This window comes from Pleurodeles waltl, chromosome 2_2 (genome assembly GCF_031143425.1).
Source record: "Pleurodeles waltl isolate 20211129_DDA chromosome 2_2, aPleWal1.hap1.20221129, whole genome shotgun sequence".
In the NCBI taxonomy this organism is placed as follows: domain Eukaryota; kingdom Metazoa; phylum Chordata; class Amphibia; order Caudata; family Salamandridae; genus Pleurodeles; species Pleurodeles waltl.
The window spans coordinates 734573933-734595178 of record NC_090439.1 but is presented as its reverse complement, the minus strand read 5'-3'; the positions used below and the strand labels follow the sequence as shown (position 1 = coordinate 734595178).

The window sequence follows — 21246 nt, the reverse complement described above, 5'->3', positions numbered from 1 at the left end:
TCTTGGCTGTTCATGCGCAAATAGTCCGATGGAATGAAGTGGATTTAAGAACTCCCTTTGTTCACTACATCCTGTTCCTGGCCCACAGGTAATCTGCACCTTTTTGCTTCTGCACAGAATAATTGTTGTGGGAAAGCGGTAGAAATGAGGAGGTCACAAAGTGCACGGCAGACAGGGATGACAGGTTCTGCCAATTGACTGGCACTGTGGAGAACCTGTGAACTGGAAGCTTTGCCTTTTCGCACGGATTCATCGCAAATGTAGCTTCCCGTGATGAACGTTTGGTTGTTTAGGGACTACTTTAGACTCAACTGCTCCTTGGAGAAAAGCACCAGAGCCTTAGCTTGCAGAAAAACCATATTGGTTGCTGCAGCTGAAGCTTGTTTCATATATTTGCAGAATGCCTTCCTGTAACTTCACTCAGCCTACATTTAATAGTAATCAAAAAAACTAGTGAAATAAAACCGAGCAAAAGTGGTGAAAACCTAATTGTGAAGGTTACATTTACAGACAGACTTTCGTTTAGATTAGTAGTGTTTTATATACAGCTTTTATCCCAGACTAAAAAATAGGTGTATTTAGCTGTGTGCAGCTAAGAGATAGGAAAGCACTATTCATATTCTAAAGTTCAACGCAGTAGAGTCTATAGAATGCAGCCAGGCATAATAGCCAAACAGCATTCAGTTTTGCTCTCATCAGAACCACGTAACTGGACAGTAAAAAATGTTTGTGTATTAGTTTACCAACAACATTACAACTTTGCATATCTCCTTCAAAAATAAAGATACTTAAACCAGAGAAATCAAAGGAAGAATACACCAAACTTAAACACATAGTGCCAGAGGTACTAAATAGTAGGTTTGCGCTTTCCTAATAGCGAATGTTAGCGATTCGCTATTAGGAAATTGCAAAATGGACCTGCCCAATCAATATTCATGAGGCAGGTCGCAAGTTGTGGCCCACTGTGAATGGCTACAATCCCAGCGATGGTGGCTTGCAGAGGTCATCAGCCCACCATGTCTGTGATTGCTTTTTAAATAAAGCATTTTTTTTGTAATGCAGCCCATTATCCTTAACGTGGTCAGTGGGATGGCTTCCTGCTCTTAAAAAATGTTTGAACCCACATTCACAGAGACGAAAGGGTCCCTTGGGACCCCTTCCCATATGTGAATTGCCTACCACCAACTTGAAGTCGGCAGTAACTATGAATGTTTTGCAACCGCATTCCTGGCCGCAAAACACTTCTACATCCCCCTGCAATTCGCTATTAGGAAGGGACGTCTTTGACAGGCCCATTCCTAATACCTACTCGCAGACCAATTTTGTCATTCGGTAATATACTACCAAATCACAAAATAGCATTTGTACATCCCAAAATGCTTTTTTCTGTTCACAAACTGCCCAATTCTGCGATTCGGGCCGTTAGCGCACAGAACAAAGCTTAGTACATCTGGCCCATTGCGCACAGAGCAAATCTTAGTATATCTGTCCCATACAGCACAAGTTATGTTGTGATTTTAAGGAGCTCACTTTAGGAGAAGGAGTCTTAATGTAGACATACATACAATTGTATTCATATATTTTTAGCTGTGGCCAAGTTGAAGATTATGAATGAAGAAAAAAAGGTTGTCTAAAATTAACTGCTGCCATTTTGGTGTCTGTGTGGCACTTATTAACTGAGCACCTTCTAAACCTGCACGAATAGAGCAACTAATAAGATATCTGCATTACCACAAGTTTCTGAGATAGATATCAAAGGCAAAGTTCACAGAGTTTTTTTCTGTCTATGAATGTGTCCTGTGGAAAAGCCTTACTCACACTTCCATGATTTAACAGCAATTGGTTGAAACCAGGCATAAACTGAATGCCTATGAGAACACCTTACAGTTCTCTCATAAGTTCTGTAACTCGCAGATTGCCTAAATGTATCCCTGTGTGTCTTATGAGTGAGGAGAATATACATGGATCTCCTCAGTGCCTAGGAGTATTTTATGCATTCCAGAATTAATGACTACATGGTGAATCCACTTCTACAAGAATACACCTGGACGAAATAGACGTCAACCATACATGCCTTACACCTCTTTCGTGTTTTGGCATCCCGCAGGGTAGGCTAAATAAACTTTGTGAATCCTGAACACTCTGAGTAATTGAGCATCAGCCTAATTGTCCTTATAATAAATGGCTGCAGTTCATTCTTTATTCAATGCTGTACTGGTTCTCACAGCGATATGGCCGAATTTCTCCTTTGTTCCGCCTTGAAAACAAAGCACTGGAAGTAATTGCCTAATGACAGATTTGTGAAGACAGAGAATGTACTGATCATTGCTTGTGAGCTGGCAAGGTTCCAGCTGCTCTCAATGGACCAGCTGAGGTAAAGAATACATGAAAATTGCTGGTTCGGGAAGTTTCTTCTTTTCCACCCTTGCTTTCTCAAACGAGGTATTGAAATGATTTCTTGACAGCACGGTGTTCATTTTCTCACGGTGATTTAGGCAAACTAAAGAAATGTCGAAAAGAGCTTTTAGCTGGAAGCAGGAGATTTGGAATGCTGTTACATCCAAGTGATCTTGGTCTTATCACTGTACATGTCCGCAATGAGAATAATCATGTACCGGACTTCATGTTATACTATATCTGTTTTGAAACTGTGATGGCACTTAAGTACAGCAGATATGTGTGCCTGTCGTGATTGTGATTGCCTCTGCGCAGAGAAAAAATAAATATTTCAAATTACCTAATATCTTAATTTAAGATTAGAATGAACAACATATTATTAATGTCTATGGGACAGAAGTATTTAAGCCATGTGCTTCCTTTAGAAAGCCAATGTTTTTCAACCTTTAAATTGCCCTTCATGATTGTTAGACAAAGTCGATGCTGAGATGCTTCACAGTAAATTGGAACAAAATAGACCAACTATTCAAATCAGTATTTGTCTGGTTCATCAACAAGGTGTGTCCATTTTTTATTTCCATAATGTTCAAATAGTTGTCCCTAGAGGTCTATTAAATTCCACCTCAGGGTATTGTGGCACCACAGACAACATACGTCTTTCCAGCTGCAACACATTTCTTCATGCATAATTCTCCAGACATGCTGCTAACCTCTGTTTAGACAAACGGTGATGTTGCCTGTGGCACCTCATTAAGGAGGGAGCACACTGTCACAAACCTAGTCCCACAGTTCTTTATTAAATCTTACATTTGAGTAAAGCGTAGTGCTGTACTCAACCATTATGATACATAAACTAACAGTTACTACTGGATTTCTTTTTTGTAATGAACTCCATATACACACGTCACATGGACACATGAAATGATCTCTCCAATTGTTCATCACTGTGTGTGTGTGTTTATGTGTGTGTATATATATATATATATGTACATATGCATATATATACATATATATATACACACACACACACATACATATATATGTATATATTCACTGAAAAAAACAAAGGTTACGGGGCGTTATAGTTAGGTCCTGAATTTACTCATACATAACCATAGAAATTCAGCAGTTATACTTATGGTTAAAACAAGTATTTAATTTATAACTCATGCCCTTGTCATGCACTGTTAATTACCCCACATATTACATCAGTCATGACATCTTTTATGTCATTATTGATAATATAATTGGAAAATGTATAATAAAGTTATTGATGAGAAAACTGTGCATGGTGGTGCCCAGTGGAACCACAGATCGGCTGAAAGAAATGTTGCCAATTTTTTGCCTATGAGGGGACCCTAACCCGTCATGTGTCCCATGGGGTTGGGATATCTGTAGCCTGATCCTTTATGTGTTTTTGCACTTTTGTTTTTCCACCCCCCCAGCTGATGTTAGAAACAAAATGGTGGCCACATCTTACCTGCCAGGTTGTGACCAATCAATCAGGGCCTTACTTTTCCCCCAGATCTGTGGATCCTCTACAGGTGGATCTGTGGAGGATCCACATCTGTCTATATTTTTTAACCTTAAATAACTCGAAAACTATTTAAAGGATTTACACAAAATTATAAAAAGCATACTTTCTGGCCCAAGATCTAGCTTTGTGCACAATTTGGTGTAATTCCGTTCAGTGGCTCGGGCTGTAGTCATGTTTAAAATTTGAAAAATACCATGGACATAGAATGGGGGAAAAGTGTTTTTAGACCCCCTCATTTTCTCTGCCGTTAGACTTTTCATAGGAAGAGGGTTTATTGTTTTGTTAATAACTTTAACGTCGTTTGAGGAATCTGAAATAAAGTTTCCAAAAAAAAGAAAGGGGTGGGCTCAGTTCTGCTGGCAGAGCTAATGGAGATTTGGGCACTGAGTTTGTCCAAAACTCTGCTAGCCCTGCCAGTGCAGCGGAGTGCACTGCGTACACACTGCAGCCCAGTAATGGGCCACACAGCACAGATGCAGACAGTCTGCGCTTGTGCTGTGTGGCCCATAGCTGGGCTGCAGTGCGACGTCATCGGAGGCAGAGAGTAAGGCCACTGCCTGGCAATGAGGACCCCCTAAGAGAAGAGAGCCCAAGTAAGTCCTTCTTTTTTTCTCACTATGCACACTGGTGCACAAGAGGCCCAAAACGACCCCCAGGCCAGGGCCATAGGCAGCCAAAGCATTCAAGGCTGTATGTAGTGTCATGGTTCCCGTCCCAACGTCCTCATATTTACTCCTTCAGCATCAATAGATGCCCTTGCACAATCACCAATGCAGAAAACTTTCTGCTTAGGATATGCCTCTTCATAGGGCAATAATTAGAGGGATCATGGTCTTACAACTGAATCTTGTGCGTCTCCATTGTCATACCATCTGTACTGATATTTGGGAAGTGGTAGAAATAACTATGATAAAGGGAAATTCATAAATGCTTTGTGACTGCTAGATTGTAGTTGTGGTGGAAGATCTAAATGTGCTATAAAGATGTGTGGTAAGTCTGTCAGTCATTGTCCATATTAAACCCAATGTGTTTGTATTTTTTTATATACAAAAAACTTTTACAACGTTAACGTATTACTTATTAATAGCATACCATGAGCCAAATGTACAAACCCCTTTTAGCGTTTCATACCTTACAATTCACTAAATTATCCTTATTCCTCAGGAGGGACACTGTACAGAAGCCCATTTGTGGTCTCACAAAAGGCTATTCCATTTCTTTCCCTATTGCAAACAGGATGGGGAATGAAAGTACTCTCACCCTCCTTTCTGTGGGTCAGAAAGGTATGAAGCAATGGTGTGCAAACCATTCATCAGCCACCGATTGTTAAATTGCAGTGATACCTGATTCATAAATGAGAAGCTGTCCCCATGGGGATAGCTTCCTTTTTGGGAACAATGCTGGTGGCCCGGGGGATGGACAGTGGTCTTGAGAACCACTGTCTGTTCCCTGAATGTATTACCCAAAAGGAAACATTTTTGTTAAAACATCATCTTTCCCTTTAATGAACAGGTGCTGCTTTGTAAAAAATCTTTCCTGATTGGAAATGCAGTTTCAGGACTAGAGGTTTGTTGGCTTTGGCAAGACGTCATCCCTGAATTAGCAGCAAGTCACATGGGATTGAAAATTGTGAACAGCCTAATTCATAGGCAGACTAGTTTGTGACTGACCCCTGCAAATGATCAATTTTCAATGAGAACTATTAGTACAAAGGTTAAATCACAATTACACACTCATTCACAAACCATTAGGTGTTATAATTGTATAACTCAGTTTGTGACTGACTGTGCATACATTTGGCACACATGTTTTAAACAATGGATAATTCAATATTTTAAAATCAGTTTGCCAAAAACACAAATTATATGTATTGCCCATTAGATAAAATGAATGTGCAAAGCTTCCCGCCCTGTAATGAACACCCTGAAATGTATGTGCCTACATTTAAACTTTAATAGCCAACTTTCAATTGGAAATCATTAGATAATCAGTCCTCCTCTCTAATGTACAATGCAAGCAAATGAACAGTATTTCCTTCAGGTATCACATATCCCTTTAAAAAAAACTACTTTGGATTTACAAATTTTCATCAAAGTGCCATGTCAAGCATTGTGTTCTTCAAACTCTATGCCCTCCATATGAAATTTGACACTGTCTGTTGTACTGTCACAGTACTATTACATTATGTTAAAACATACCTCTTTGTTTTCTGTCCCAGTGCAAATAAAAACAGAACAAGTCAAGTATGTCTTAAGTTAGGAATGGGTTCATAGAAAGAGGAAACAGTATTGGTCTCACACTGAAAAGTCATTATTCAAACAAAATTGACCACTTTCTAGGCAATGGATAGCTAGCTGTTGTTGGTTACTTGTTCCCATTTTGCACGTTTTAGAACTCATCAAAAAGATGCAACTGCTTTTTTTCATGGATAAGAATGACTTATTAATTCCATAAAAATAATAGTGTGATGAATCCATCTGCCCTGCTAAAACCCAAAAACATTTTACTTGACATGGTGCCTTCTTCAGACTATAACGGAGGGCCCATTTTTGACTTGGACCCTCATTTGTTCACTGATATGCTCAGCAAAATAGTGTGAGTGGCTGAACTAGTTGCTAAATCAGACCATTCCAAGTTATTCATCATTTAAGTGCCTATTAGTGGAATGGTAAGCTAATAGGCTAACTTCATGCACCCAAATCAGTAGGGCTTAGCTGGTCAGTCTGACCCATTTTTTAATTTTATCAAGTTTTCTGAATAACTAGTAATTTTTCCAGAAGTTGCCAATTAAAATGATTACATGTTATGGGTATTCTGAAAATCTTAATCAGTTTAATGATTTTGAGGGGAGAGAAGCCAAAGCCTAAAAAAACACTACTCTTACTTAAAGTGATAATGCATTTCTGAATTACCGGCTCTATTTTTTATGATCATATATTAAGGCTGTTTTCTGTATCACAATTCCCCTTCTCTGCAATGCTTTTTACCTCCTTGGTTATCCAGAACAAAAACCTCTTGACTCAGGGCAGTTCTACATTATTGTAGCTGATGGAGCCCCATTAAAATGCATTCCTTTACACTGGTGCAGTTCTGGATTGTACAGGATCAAATAAAGCTTCAAGCCTGCTCCTGCTCTCTGAATTTCCATGTATATTAAGAGTGCACTTGGGTAACCATAAAGATATGCTATGTTCTAGGGGGCAGAAGACACATTTGTAAGGGCCAAAATTGTTGAATGTGAATACCACAAGCCCCTTTGTGGAGGATGCAGTCAGTTATTGCAATCCTTCCTTCAATGTCAAGGGTGTCCAAACATTCAGAATAACAATATGACATTTGTGCTACTACTCAAGTGTCTATTTGCTAGCACAGAATACAGTGCACTGTGCAATGAACAGAAACGGGTGAGGTACTCTGTATTGAGTATGCTCCTGTACGTAGTTATTTATGATGCAGACTGTGTGATAGACCCCCTACGTGCTTACTTTATGTTGCTTGTCAGTATAGAAAAGGTTGTGTTATTACTAAAGTACATATCTCTTTACAGGCATAAAGAACAGTTCATGAGTGGGGCATACACACTGATTCAAAACAAGCAGATCGAACCCTGCAAAATATAACATCTGTGAAGTTGGGGGAGGGGGAGCTTCAATGAAATAAAATGTGTAATTAAAACCAGTAAAATATCATTGCTTTGCAGACTTCTACACTTAATTCACATTATGTGGGAGGGTAGTGTTTCAGTATAATTGCTTATCCCTGTGCATGGCTGATTACTAGCCATCTCTATCTTTGTATAACGTTTGAACGAATTGTAAGTTTTCTTGTATTCTTTCTGCCACAACTAGGAGATAATTTGTACATACCATCTTTCTCAAAAATGTGTAGAATGAACATCCATAGGAATAAAAATAGAAAAACATTCAGCCCAACACTTTTGAGTGCCAATGTTTTTTTTACACTCCGCTCCTATAACAATTGAATATATCAACCAGCACAGTAGTTTTTATTCATTAATTTATTTATTTAATGGCTTCACTTAAGTCTATGAGTTTCGTCCAAATTGGTCGAATTTTGGTACAATTTTAAAACACATCAGTATTCAAATCAAGCATGGATGCTGCATGCAACAGCCTCAACTATAGAAAGTCAAAATAATTGCGTGTTTTGAATTGCGTGTGTGTGTTCCAGCTAAAGCCATGGGACTTTCATTTAAAAATGTTTGTGAGTGGCATTAGAGAAAGAAAATTGCTTTGCAATCGGTCTCGTTGTCAACCACCAATCGGCCAGTGCCCGAACTTCAAGTTCACTAATGACAGGATTGTATGATTTGAAGACTTGAAACTTGTTGACACTTAATTATGCAAAGCTGAGATAATGAGCAATGCTCCTGATAATCGCATCTACAATTGAACAAAGACGCTAAAACTATCCATACAGAGAAAAGCAAACACAAGATGTTTGAAAAGGCCGGGCACAATAGATTAATTAAGAGCCTGTTATGGGGTAATTTTGAGACTTCAATTAGAATGTTGATTTTTCCCGAATGAACTGACATTTTTTATCACTTTTACTTAGAACGTCCTTATGTACCCAGGTAGCTGTGGGAACACTCGAAAGGAGGTCGAACACAATGCACAAGTGTATTATTCACCTTCGTAGTGCATTTTTTTTGCTTCCCCATATTAAGAGCTCGTTTTTTTTAAAGATTGCTTACAGTTAAATACGTAAACCTCTACGTTTGAACGATGTTTGATTAAAGTGGAGCAGTATTTTCATTGCATGGGTTGTTCGTCTAACTCTCCTAAAGAGCTCTGGCGCCAGTCAGTTATGCTAGCTTTTTCACATGATATTTTTAGATCAATCCCAGGACGTGGCCCTTTAGAAGCTAAGCACATTTTTGTGGCACTGATCACAAGTTAGTGTACGCTATGAGTCGAAGCTTTTATGATGATTTGCAGTTTAGATAAACAAAATTATACGTAAGGATATCAGTGCTAAACCTAAAGGGAGTGTGATATTTCTCTTTGGATCCCAAATATCATTTAAATAACAACGGACTTCAAGGTTCCCTGAACTTTACCCTCGAATGACACAATGAGTTTTCAAATATTACATTTGCAGCCATCGGCTGAGGCCACAACTACTTTATTTTCCTCTTATCTTAGCGTTGGACCTCAGGAGAGGCAGAGGAGGTTACAAGGTCAAAGTCTTTTCCTCCTTGGATCTTGCTGCTTGCTGGGAGAGGGATGGCTGGAAAATGGATGTTTAAGAGCAGAGGTTGGGGGTCATGATTTTAATTCTGTTAGGGAGCAGCTGTTTTGAGTTTCCTTGCACTTCTATCTTCACCCACTTTCCTTGCAAATCCAAGAAGTAGAGCGAAAAGCCTGCTCCGGGATGTCTGCAATATTGTCAGGATTGTTTATGTTTGTGCATACTTTTCAAAACCTCTACTTTTTGTTCCATTTTATTTTTACAGCCATTAGAAAGCTTCATCCAAATTGATATGCTATACATTTAAAAAGCTGAAGTCCGCTCTATGGGGCAATCAGAGTTAACTACTTACTTTTCTTTTGAAGGAAGTACGAATTTTTAAGGCGATAAATTTGAGCAAACTGAATGCAAATATACAAGATTTTCAATGTTTTTTTTCCTTTACGATTTGAATAATGCCAAGCAGTGCATCAGGAGCATCGGTACCATTTATACACGTTTTCGGAAACATGATTTTCCCTCCCTCCGATTTTATCCAGAAAGTACACCCAGGTCTGGGTATGTTCATTGAATTTTTTTTATTGTTTTGACTGCCGTTCTGTCAATACTTATAACTTTACCAACTCAGTACCAACTCAACACTTTACCAACACTTAACGCCAACATGTGATACTTGAACCCAAGTCCTGCAACTGCCACAGATGGAAATATCAAAGTCACTTTACACACCCTCCACCCTACAGTTTATTAACCGGAACATCGTGGATGGTTCTCTTTGTATTTATTTGTGTTTCTTAGTGTCTTCTTCTGACCAATAGCTGCAAAGATTATATAAAAGGCCAAGGTTTACATCAGGATTTCTGGCAGCTATTTTATTTTACTTCCTCTGTCGTCCTCCTGTTATGACCCTCTTCAACTTTTTGGCTTTTCAACCAGCTTATCTCGGTGTCTGCTTTTCAGTATTTTTACAATGTTCATTATATCTACATTAGATTTAATATTTTCATGGTAGTATTTATCTCTAATTTTCTCTGCCCTCTACCCCGAATGGGCATGGGATTTAGGTCAGGCCTGACCAAACACTAAACACTATATACAACTATAGCCATATTCTATGACTTGCTGGCTATGTTTACCTATGTATCTAGGATGTACATTCTAGCCTTCATTTCCACATGTTTTCTCCTTCTCCTGGTAACTTTTAAAAATGTAAGCGTGCCATGTTCTGAAAGATTGTAGAAACACACCATTCACTCAGTAGTCACGGGCTGTGAACATTAGTTTGAAATATGAAAACACTAACTGCATTGCTTTTGATTTCTCCCACTTCTACCTCTTTGAACTTTTGTAAAGTTTTGATGCCCAGACCTGATATTTTCAACATACGCAGATACCTGAATGTTTTGTGCCATATTCCTAGAATTGCTCATTGGAAGTTAATATAAACACCAACCTCTGGATTGTACCTCATTGTAACACCTGCCTATTAATACCAATGCAATCCAGTTTATAATGTGCTCTGTACACATTTTGTTTTGTGGCATTATTTTTAAAGTCCCTGCATTTTTCCTATTATTTAGATATTAATATTTGCTGGTACTAAGAATTAATCATTTCTCCGTAGCCACTGTTTAAATTGTTAGCAAAAATGTTTAATTACCACATTTTTCTGCAGTAGTTCTCCAAAAAGATGAAATTCCAAAAAAAGGACAGAAATAAATTGTCATTAGCATATAACATTGTGAAAAACTTTTGCTCGTCATTGGGCCAAACCATGTTCTATAACATTTAGACCCAAGACTTAATGTGTTCATACACAGAACATTTTTAAAATGGACTTGCGTTACACACTATATTCATGCTTTAGAGTGCATTATGATGTTGTGCTTAGGACAGAGATTGCGAGCTGATTAAAAACAGAGAATTTGTGGAGTGTTTCTTTTTTCATATGATGAATAATAGAAATTTAACTTCAATAACAGATATCGAAAGTACAGTTTTGTAATACTAGTCTCTCAAATTATCATCATTTTATTTTAATAATAATATCATGCCTAATGAAGCTTTTTTTTTATAAATCTTTTATGATATTAACATAATGGGAGGGAGCAAGTGTATGAGTCTGTGGCAATACATTCTCTACGTTGGCTACATAATGCATCAAGATATCTCCTCTGTTCGTAAGATTCTTTCAGTGCACCATGAACTGCTTCAGTTCTCAATTTTAATCAGAAGTGTGCTGTCCAATTTATAACAAAGCCATTGATTCTGTGACAGTAATTGACTTGAGCTCCAGAACATTCTCCTTTTAAAAATATAAATAGGTTTTCCAAATCTCAGCGGCCTAAACCAAAATTAATACATTTACATATAATTCCTCTAAATTGAGAAAAATAGCGCAAATAAATGGTTGCACTGGTCTCTAAATCAAATGGCAGGAAGTCTCTGTTTCTCTTGACCATGGACATGACTGGTGAACAGCACTGATTTATGGCCTTCCTCCCCATTTGTTTTGCTTCATGAATCTGTCTAATGCCTTCTTTCCCTCTGTCCTAGCATAAGGTAACAGCCTCAAAGCCATGTTGTGGGTACTCAAATCCTACAACCAGTGCCACTAGAATGGTGCAATTATGAGAATGCTACTTTTTCTGGCTAACTATAGATTTGACACATTTACTAGTTAATCCGTCATATGCTACATAATCTCCTGATTTTACCCCAAATATTTTGTTTCTAGCTCATGAGAGTGTTCTACAATTTTCAACATTCTTTATGACACGAAAAATCTTACATTTTCTTTCATTGTGACGTGGTAAACGGTTCCCTATAGATAAATGTGAGTGTATGAATAGGCTTCCTGAGTATGCACGTGATGTTCTTTGTCATCTAGTATTGAAATGTTATCCCTGTGAGCGCCGAGCACAATGGTGTTTGAAAATTCTTTTACAAAATAGAAGCAAATGAAATGAAAAAAGTGTGTTTTTATTCCACATTCCCAACAAAAATATGCTAACTGGAGTGCATTTTTAGTGGTCAATATGGCAACGCACAACAACATACTATTTATTTTCTGAACGTGTAGTAGCAAAGCTGTAAAAAAAACGCCTTCGCATAGGGCCACCAATGTTTGGTTTGCCTATTTTTGTTTGGCATTTGCAAAGTCTGCGCATGCTGCTTTCTCGAAGGAAGACAAAATAAATACAAGTCTTCAATGAGAGGCAAACGAGGAACAGATTTCTTCGCTGCGCTCCCCGGGAACACTGCCCTCCGGCTGTGTTGGTGTGTGGCTCGACAGCAATCAGAGGTCATAATTTCATTGGCGGTTGCATCGGGTTTAATTTTTGTCGCATGTTACATTTCCCAAAATGTCTGGATTCGGTTATGTGGCGCGCTGACGGGCGCAGCCCAGACGGGCGATATTTTGAAGTACCTGGAAAGGCTGGAGAAGCCTTTATGGAACACATATGCTAATTGTTTTCAATCACTTTCCGTTTCAAACACTTAAGTGTGCTCTCAGGGAAATCTCATATCACAGAGGTCTATTGTGACAAGACACATTTCTTTTACACCGCAAGATTAGAAGCAGGGGGTAGTGAGACTGGAGATGGCGAGGCTGCCTCCTAGGGTCATAAACATGGCTGTCAACTCATGCCCTGTCAAGAGGGTGCCTTACTGTTAGTGCGGTTTTCCAAGGAACAGCACTAAGCATGCCAGAACTGCAGCTTCGAACACGCATAGTACTATCGGCTTGAAACCAGGGCTAGCTCTGGCCAAATTGACAGCTTTGCATAATCTAAAGGTTCCCACTGAAAGGCGATTATATGCATGTTTGCTTAAAAGCTGAATTTCAAAAGTATCACGGAATCCCTTTGTCTCTCCTGTAGGAATGTGACCAGGTTCATATTGATGATGTTTCGTCAGATGACAATGGTCAGGATTTGAGGTAAGCAAACAAACCCAAATATTAGTTTCATTCAGAAGTAACATTTGTCTTAATTCAATCGCAATTTTTTAAAAATAATTGTTTATAGCAACTTACTTTTTTTCCTTTTGTCTAATGAAACCAGCACATACAACTTTGGGACTGATGGCTTTCCTGCAGCAGCGACAAGTGCAAACCTGTGTTTGGCAACCGGTGTTAGGGGAGGTGTGGACTGGATGAGAAAACTCGCTTTCCGGTACAGACGAGTAAAAGAAATGTATAACACCTACAAAAACAATGTTGGAGGCAAGTAATTAGTGCAATTTTTTTGTGAAATGTATATTGTAGTATGTGGTCATTAAGTCAAAGGTTATCACAAGGGTGAAAAGTATTTAAATAAAAACTGCTAGGTTTGATGTGAATGGTTTTGCAGATTTAAAAAAAAATATGAAACAATATTTGTAAGTGCTCTAGTACTTCACAAATACTTGCCTCTCGCAATTAGAGGAGCAGAGTGGGCAATGTAAATTTATCAACTGACAGGCATGATATTAGCTGCTTTCTTTTGGTGATGTTTTCTCCTGTAGCAGAAAAGGACATTCCAGGAGCTTCCTTCTGTTTCCTCCCGTCTTGGAAACTTGCACCTCCTGTCATTGATGTTGGGATGCACAATAGGCAGTTCTTAAAGGGTTTAATACAGAAGCATCAGCTCTGCTACATGAGTCCGCATCTTCTAACTCCTAATTAGGCTGATGTAACTGAGGTTCATCAGACAAAGGGCCTCATTTATGACTGTGGCGGTCTGAGGAATGGTACATTCGCGGTGACGGACGGACTGCCGCAATTCAGGCAGTGGAGCTGCCACATTACAACCATGGCAGGCAGACCCACCAGGGGACCGCCGTCCCTGCCAGAAACATTGTTCCCCAGGGGCTGTCGGCTGTCTGTGTTGTACTCACCCAGGGTGGCGTCAAACTCAGCTTTCTGCCAGCCTTTCCATGGCGGTTACCCAGCCATAGAAAGGCAGGTGGAAAGCCAGTGCCGGGGCAACCAGGGTGCCCATGCACTGGGAGCCCCCCTGCTGCATCATCAGAAAGCGCACTGACTGCTATGCAGACAGTGCACATTCCGAGGGTGCTGAAGTGCTACAATACTGGCCTCGGCTCCCTTAAAGGAGCCAAGACCAATACTTTAGCACTGTTCCCGCTGGGCGGCCCAACAGGGACCGCATACTACAATGTTCCCACCGGTCAGCCCGCAGAAGCATTGTAATATGCTCGAGGGGGGCATCACCGCTGTGGCAGTGGTGTCCTCCCCACAAGTTTGTTGGTCCACGGTGGGACCCACAAACTCATAAGGAGGCCCTAAGTCTGTCACTCAAGTTCTTAATTCTGTTTTATCCACTGTATTTTTTTACTATGGTAAAAAGCAGACTTTATCTGAGATAAGACATGGGACTTTAACCTCATCATGGAGCTCAGAAAATATCAATATTTCAATGGCTGAACATGTCAAATGTATGCCTATAGATACATATGACCTATGCAGATAATCAGCCAGTTAATATTCTCTTAAGGCACTTACCAGGCCCTAATACAGAAGAACATTAACGAGATTAGCTGCATGCTACCCATAGCTTTACTCACCATTTCATGGCTCAGTATGGGGTACAGATACCAACTTTCTATATTGTCAGCCAACATAGCATATATGGATTGGGATTTACAATACAATAATCCAAACCCCAATTTCAACTTGCACTATCCTCCTTCGTTGCAGTCTGTGGGAGGGTGCCACTTTAAAGTACATATCTTTGCCTCCCATGAGCCACACCTCCCTGGGAGAATGGCCTTCCATCTTGTATCATAACTCATTTTCCATGGTGGTACAATTGAGGCACTGTTCTGTTTTTTCTGTCTGGCCCCATAGCGAGATATTATGTTTTGTATACTAAATAGCTAATGGAACTGTTGATAAATTAAGTTTTGAACCCCACATCTTTATCCTAAGACTCCTCATATGAACACTTCCTTATCTAGGATTCTCACATTGGGGTTCCACCTCCACAGCAGGTCTTGTTCTATCACACCTTAATTATACCGGTGTACTCATTCTTGGTGCTCCACTACCAGTGACCAGCCTAATCTCTTTCAAGCCCAATGAGCTTATATTGTACACTGTGCTCCCTATAAATAATACCAATGGTTCTACAAGAAATGTTGTGCTGCTACCTTTCCAAGATTCAACTGAGGATTGAACTTCTCCATTTTAACAAGGCTCATCTTAGTGTCTTTATCACTAAGTGCCTCTAAAATTTGATGACCACCATTTATTCTATAGTGCTTTCAAAATGTGTCTATCCCCACCCAAAATAATCAGCTTTCCTATCTATTGCTTTATTTATGCCTTGATGTCCAAGTCGTGTTAGTGCTGAGTCAACTCTCTAACCTTACAACAATGCTTACAGTTGACTATTTCTTTCTATCTGACCTACTCCCCAATAATCCCAATTGATAGAGGCATTTTTGCACAATTAAACAGAACTCATGGGTCCATATATGCCCAACTGTATACTGTTTGTGGTATTTACATAGTGTAAATGCATACTTGCAAATGAATGTATGTATGTATGTATGGAGTATTTATAGAGCGCACTCCGGCCCGAGGGCATCGAAGCGCTAACTAAGGTGAGGCAATGTACTATCTATAGAGAAAGAGAAGAGATCCGGCTATTGAAGAAAGAGCCAGGTCTTAATCCGTTTCCTGAAGACAAGATAATTGTGCTCTTTCCTGAGTTTGAGCGGAAGAGAGTTCCGGATCCTAGCCGCGGCGACAGTAAAAGCTTTGTCCCCCCACTTCACTTTCTTGGTACGGGGGACAAAAATTTGAAAGGTGCTGGCAGAGCGCAGCAGGCGTGCCGGTTGGTGCCACTGTAAATTGGTCGTCAAGTACTTGGAACCGATCCCGTGGGTGGCCTTATGTACAATACAGAGTGCCTTAAAAGAGATCCTCTGGGCTATCGGAAGCCAATGCAGATTCCTAAGGCTCTCCGTAGCAGAGGCTGATTGTGGCAAATTCAATATTAGTCTGGCCGCCGTGTTCTGCATCAGCTGAAGTTTTTTTAGAGATCCTTTATACAAATTGAGTAAGAGAGAATTGCCATAATCCAATCTGGACAGAACAAGGGCCAGAGTGGCCGTAATTCTCCATTCTTTTAAAAGATAAGGAAAAACTTTCTTCAATTTCCTCAAAATCCACAAACAGGATTTTGTGGTCTGGTTAACCTGAGCTTGAAAAGATAAATGATCATCAAAGAGAAATCCTAGATTCCTAGACGTGGAACCAGGTCTGAGAGGCAGAGTGCCACACTCTTTAAGCCACCAGTTGGGGGACCATTGTGCCCTACTTATCCCAAAGCAAAGAACCTCGGTCTTATCCCAATTTAGTTTTAGCCAATTAGTCTTCATCCAGTTGCTAACTGCCAACTTACAAGCGTTGAAACGGGCAGCAACTACCTCTGCGTCTTTGTTTATTGAGATGATAAGTTGCGTATCATCCGCGTATGAGGTAGGGATGAAGCCAAACGAGCGTATTAGTGCTGCCCGGGGAGCCACATAGATGTTAAATAAAGTGGGGCTAAGCGACGAGCCCTGAGGGACCCCACAGGGCAAAAGGTAAGCAGGGGATATAAAATCTCCACAGCTTACCGTGGACCACCTGTTAGTGAGAAAGGATTCAATAAGCTTCAGGGCTTGATCCCTGATGCCTACCTGATGTAGGCGTTCGAGCAAAATGTGGGGAGCAATGGTGTCAAATGCTGCAGATAGCTCCAACAGGACCAAAAAGACCCCCTGACCCTCATCAACCAGCCTACGAATAGTGTCTGAAGAGGAGTTGAGGGCAGATTCCGTACTATGAAATTTACGTAATCCATGTTGAGAGAGATCGAGCCCCTCTGAGTCCGACAAAAAGCTGACCAATTCTCTGTTAATGTAGTTTTCAAACATTTTGGCCAGAAAAGGGAGCAAGGCTATGAGGGGAAGATTAGTCAAATCATTGTGTTTCCCCGTTTCCTTCTTCTTTAGGGGAATAATGATAGTTTCTTTCCAGGCAGAAGGGTAAATACTGGAAGTGAGGACCTCCTGAAATATGGGGACCAGTGCAGTTGCCACCAACTCCGGAACCACTTGCAGGATAGTCGGAGGGTAGGGATCTAGCGGAGAACCAGATTTACATTCCTGAAGCAATTTGCAAATTATGTTTTGGGATGGTGCATTAAATTTAGGAAGTAAGCTACCATTATTGAGCGTAGCGCTAGGTAAGGTGGAAGCAAGCAATGCCGACATGTCGGTGAGAGGGGGGTGCCCCTGAGACTTGTCTGAAATAAAGCTGGAGTAAATATTTTAAATTTTACTTTCAAAGAACTTTGCTATTTTATTGCAGAGATCTTGAGAGTTCTCCAGCTTTGTCTTACAGGGGGGGGGGGTGGTCAGAGCATTAATCACTCTAAATAATTCTCTAGGAGAGTTAGTAGCTTTTCTAATTTTTAGCGTGAAGTAGTCTGCTTTAGCTCTGAAACAAGCCTCCTTATAATTATTTAAAGCTAATTTTAAATGAAATTTCTCGCTGGCTCCAGAGTTGAGTCTCCAGCGGCCTCCTGCTGTCTGTATTTTCTCTGGAGTATTTTAAGGTCCTGGGAAAACCAAGGTTGGCTGGGTTTTTTTGCCTATGCGTGGTGCATAAGCCTTCAGAGGGGCTAGTGAGTCAATTGCCAGAGTGATTCCCTGGTTAAAGCCAGCCAGTGGCGGTAAGACAGACAATTTAGGATCCATCCAGCTGAGTTTTAATGCTGTTTCCAGGGTTTTGGCCTTGATGGTTTTCCATTGTCTTAGTGGTCTACTTGGAGGTATGTGTATAGAAAGAGATTGTTTCTCAGTAAACTTAAAGGTCAAAAGTGCAAGGTCTGTCCAATTTAGTGGGGCAGTAGTGAGCTTTAAATCTTCCTCTGGACGAGTAAAAATCCAGTCGAGGGTATGACCAGCTATATAGGTAGCCGGACCATCCTTTAGAACCCAATCTAAAGAAGCCATGAGATTGAGAAATTCGGTGACCAACGGGTTACTCCTGTCATCAAAATGAATGTTAAAATCTCCTAATATGATTGCTTTCGAGGCCATAACAAGAGGTTCCAGCAAATCAGTACATTCCAAAAGGAACTTAGGGAGGGGACCCGGGGGACGGTAAATTAAGAGGCCTTCGGAAATAACGGAATTGCCGTAGAGAAGTTTAAAACCCATCGTTTCACATACATCTGAAGTAGTGCTCTTAACCGTCCAGGTCCAGGTGAGATCCGATCTACAAAGAATGGCCAGCCCCCCTCCTCTGCTCGTTGTCCTGTCTGATCTATGATAGGAATGTACTCACACAAATTGGACAATGTTATAGTCAGTGCTTTAAATGGGCCCGTACTGTCCGGTGCTGAGTACAGGCACTTTTTTTTATTTTCAGAGGGAGAGTACCTACACTTCCCAAGATAAACATAATACTTTTAATTGGAGAGTACCAGCACTTCTCAGAAACAAGCAGGTACTCTGATACAGAGTACCTGCACTTCTATTTTTCCATTTCAAGCACTGGTTAGAGTGTAATTTGATGTAGTGGGTTTGGGCGAGGGTCATGGTGGAGATGCCTGCCTACGTAGCTAGGCAGACCCATAAATGGGCTAGTATGAGAGAATTCACAAACCTTTGGAAGGCACATTCTTAATCTCAATATGATTGGAGATGTATTCCTGTCAGAATTACAGGTAAACCTCTATGTAGGGTAGGATGGGGAAGGGAGCACCCCCCAACATAGTGGAAGTGCAAAATTCTCTATGGAGTACAAATATTTGTCCCACAGAGATACAGAAAATAGTGTTAATTAGTGCAAGTGTAAGTGAGCTGCATATTTATGGTAAACAACCTTTACAACGCGGGCTGAGCAACGTTTGCTATTTCCCCGCAAACAGAACAATGCTTGCCTGAACCACGACTCCTCCTGGAGTCTGCTTTAACCATGCATATGCCTTAACCACACATATGCATGGTTAAGGCAGAGAGCGGTCTAGTTGTGCGAATGGTCGGCTCAAGAACAGGAAGGATTGGGAGAGGTGAGTGGGGCTGTGTCCGGGTTTTTTGGGGAGTAGTTTTTATAGGTGGGGTCAGTTTTAGGACTCAGGGCAGGGAGGCTGGGGTTGTTTTCTTGGCAGGGAAGCAGTGTGTTGGGGCTCAGGGCAGGGGGTTCAGGGTAGTTTTAAGAGGTGGGGCTGGGTTTTAGGGCTCTGGGCGTGGTGGGTGAAGGGGCAGTTTTAAGGGGTGGGGGTCAGTTTTAGGACTGAGGGTGGGAGGGCTGGAGTCGGGGTAGTTTTTAGCTGTGGCCATGGTTTTAGGTCTTGGGTGAGGGAGGGGAATGGGTAGTTTTAGGGGCAGGGCGGGGTCGGTTTTTGGGCTTAGTGTGGGGAGTCAGGGTAGTTTTAATGGCAGGGTCAGTTTTAGGGCTCAGGGTGGGGGGGTAAGAGGAGGTTTTCAGGGATTGGAGTTTTAGGGCTCAGGGGAGTATTTGACAGGAAGCAGAGTTTTAGGCCTTAGGGCAAGGGGAGGGGAAGGGGTAGTTTTAAAGACTGAGGCTGAGTTTTAGGATTCAGGGCAGGGGAAAGGGGTGGTTTTAAGAGTTGGGCGAGGTGGATTGCAGGACTGGAGTATCAGGTGTTAGGCACAGAGGGGGGGATGCGGTGTGCAATTTACCATGCATACTCCTTTACCAATCATACTTTTACAAAGAAAGTTGTTGTAAAGGCATGCATGGTAAAGCATGCATGGTAAAGATGCAGTCATTATGTAAACCACGTTGTTTAGGCATGCGTGGTTCAGGCATGCGTGGTTGTATCATACAACCCATAATTACACATGCACATATATTACATTTACACATGTGAAAAAGCTTACACCATAGGCTGCCTTCTACATTGTACTTTTTTTTCCAGAGCTACTTCTGAAATGTTTGGAAGGTCACTGATTCCTGGGACTACTCTTAGAATTTTCTGTGAAGTCAAAATGTTTGACATTGACTTAAAGTGCAGTGCAGGAGTGACGCTACAGAAGTAGATTTCAGTTTTTTTTTTTCAAAGAATCAGTCAAAATGGCTGGCTCTCATCCACAGTATGAGACTCTTTCAATATACCACGCACCTCAGAGGCAATGTAGCAATGTGCCACCTCTTGGCTATCATGGTATGCCTTTAGGCTATATCATACTTAAGCCACAGCTTTAAGTTTTCCAGTGGTCATCTCTGGCTGTCAATAATTCAAGCAGAATCTCACACACACACGCACACACACACACTCACTCATCTACATGTAAACTCACTTTCACCCCATGCATTGCCAATCACGCATAAATACAGCCTCCATCTGAAAACACACTCATGCACCCATTCACAGCACACACTCACAAATACAAATACATTCATACATCCACAAGCACACACACACACATTCACAGCACACACTCACAAATTCACGTACATTCATACATACACGCATGCAAAAAAACATTAAAATATATAACACATGCAGCTTACCTTCTGCAGTGTCTTGGGGAGGAAAGCCTCGGATGTTCTAGGAGGCTTGTGACTGCTGCCGCCTCTTATTGGCTGACATTTGGTCATTCTGTGAAGGGAGACATCAGTCCCTACCTCACCACAGTGGGGGATGGGGTCTGTGAGATTGCTGCCCCCACCTCACTACGTGACGAGTTGCCAGTGATAGAAACTTGGCCCTGGGCACTTCAGAGTTTAAAACTGGAGCTCCAAGGTCTGAGGGTATCAGTAATGCTTCCCCTCATCACGAGAGGGGAGTGTCTTGAGACACTTTGCCAGGCTGAAGATGTCATGCTCGCAGGGCTGTGACATCTTCAGCCGGACAAAGTACAGCTCAGAAAGCCAGGCACCTGAACATTTAGCAAATGTCTAAGTCCTGACTGCCTGAGCTGAAAATAAAGAATGTCTGTCATGGTGGCCTTTGCTCAGCCCGACATACACTCTTTATAGGGGTCAAACAGTGGGGAGGGGAAAGGCCCCTTCACCCTAAGGACAGCCACTGAAGTTATGACAGCAAATGCTTCTTCCTTTGCCAATC

The 21246-nt window shown here is 41.0% G+C and overlaps 1 protein-coding gene across 17 annotated transcripts in view; it reads left to right on the top strand.

The window, feature by feature from the left end:
- EYA1 (EYA transcriptional coactivator and phosphatase 1) overlaps nucleotides 1–21246 on the top strand; it is a 218611-nt gene that overhangs the window by 147423 nt on the left and 49942 nt on the right. For all 17 annotated transcript variants that reach the window (XM_069220343.1, XM_069220342.1, XM_069220330.1 and 14 more), the window contains 2 exons: nucleotides 13033–13091; nucleotides 13216–13376. In XM_069220343.1, the coding sequence (XP_069076444.1) occupies nucleotides 13033–13091; nucleotides 13216–13376 (220 nt within the window). The remainder of the gene's footprint in view (nucleotides 1–13032; nucleotides 13092–13215; nucleotides 13377–21246) is intronic.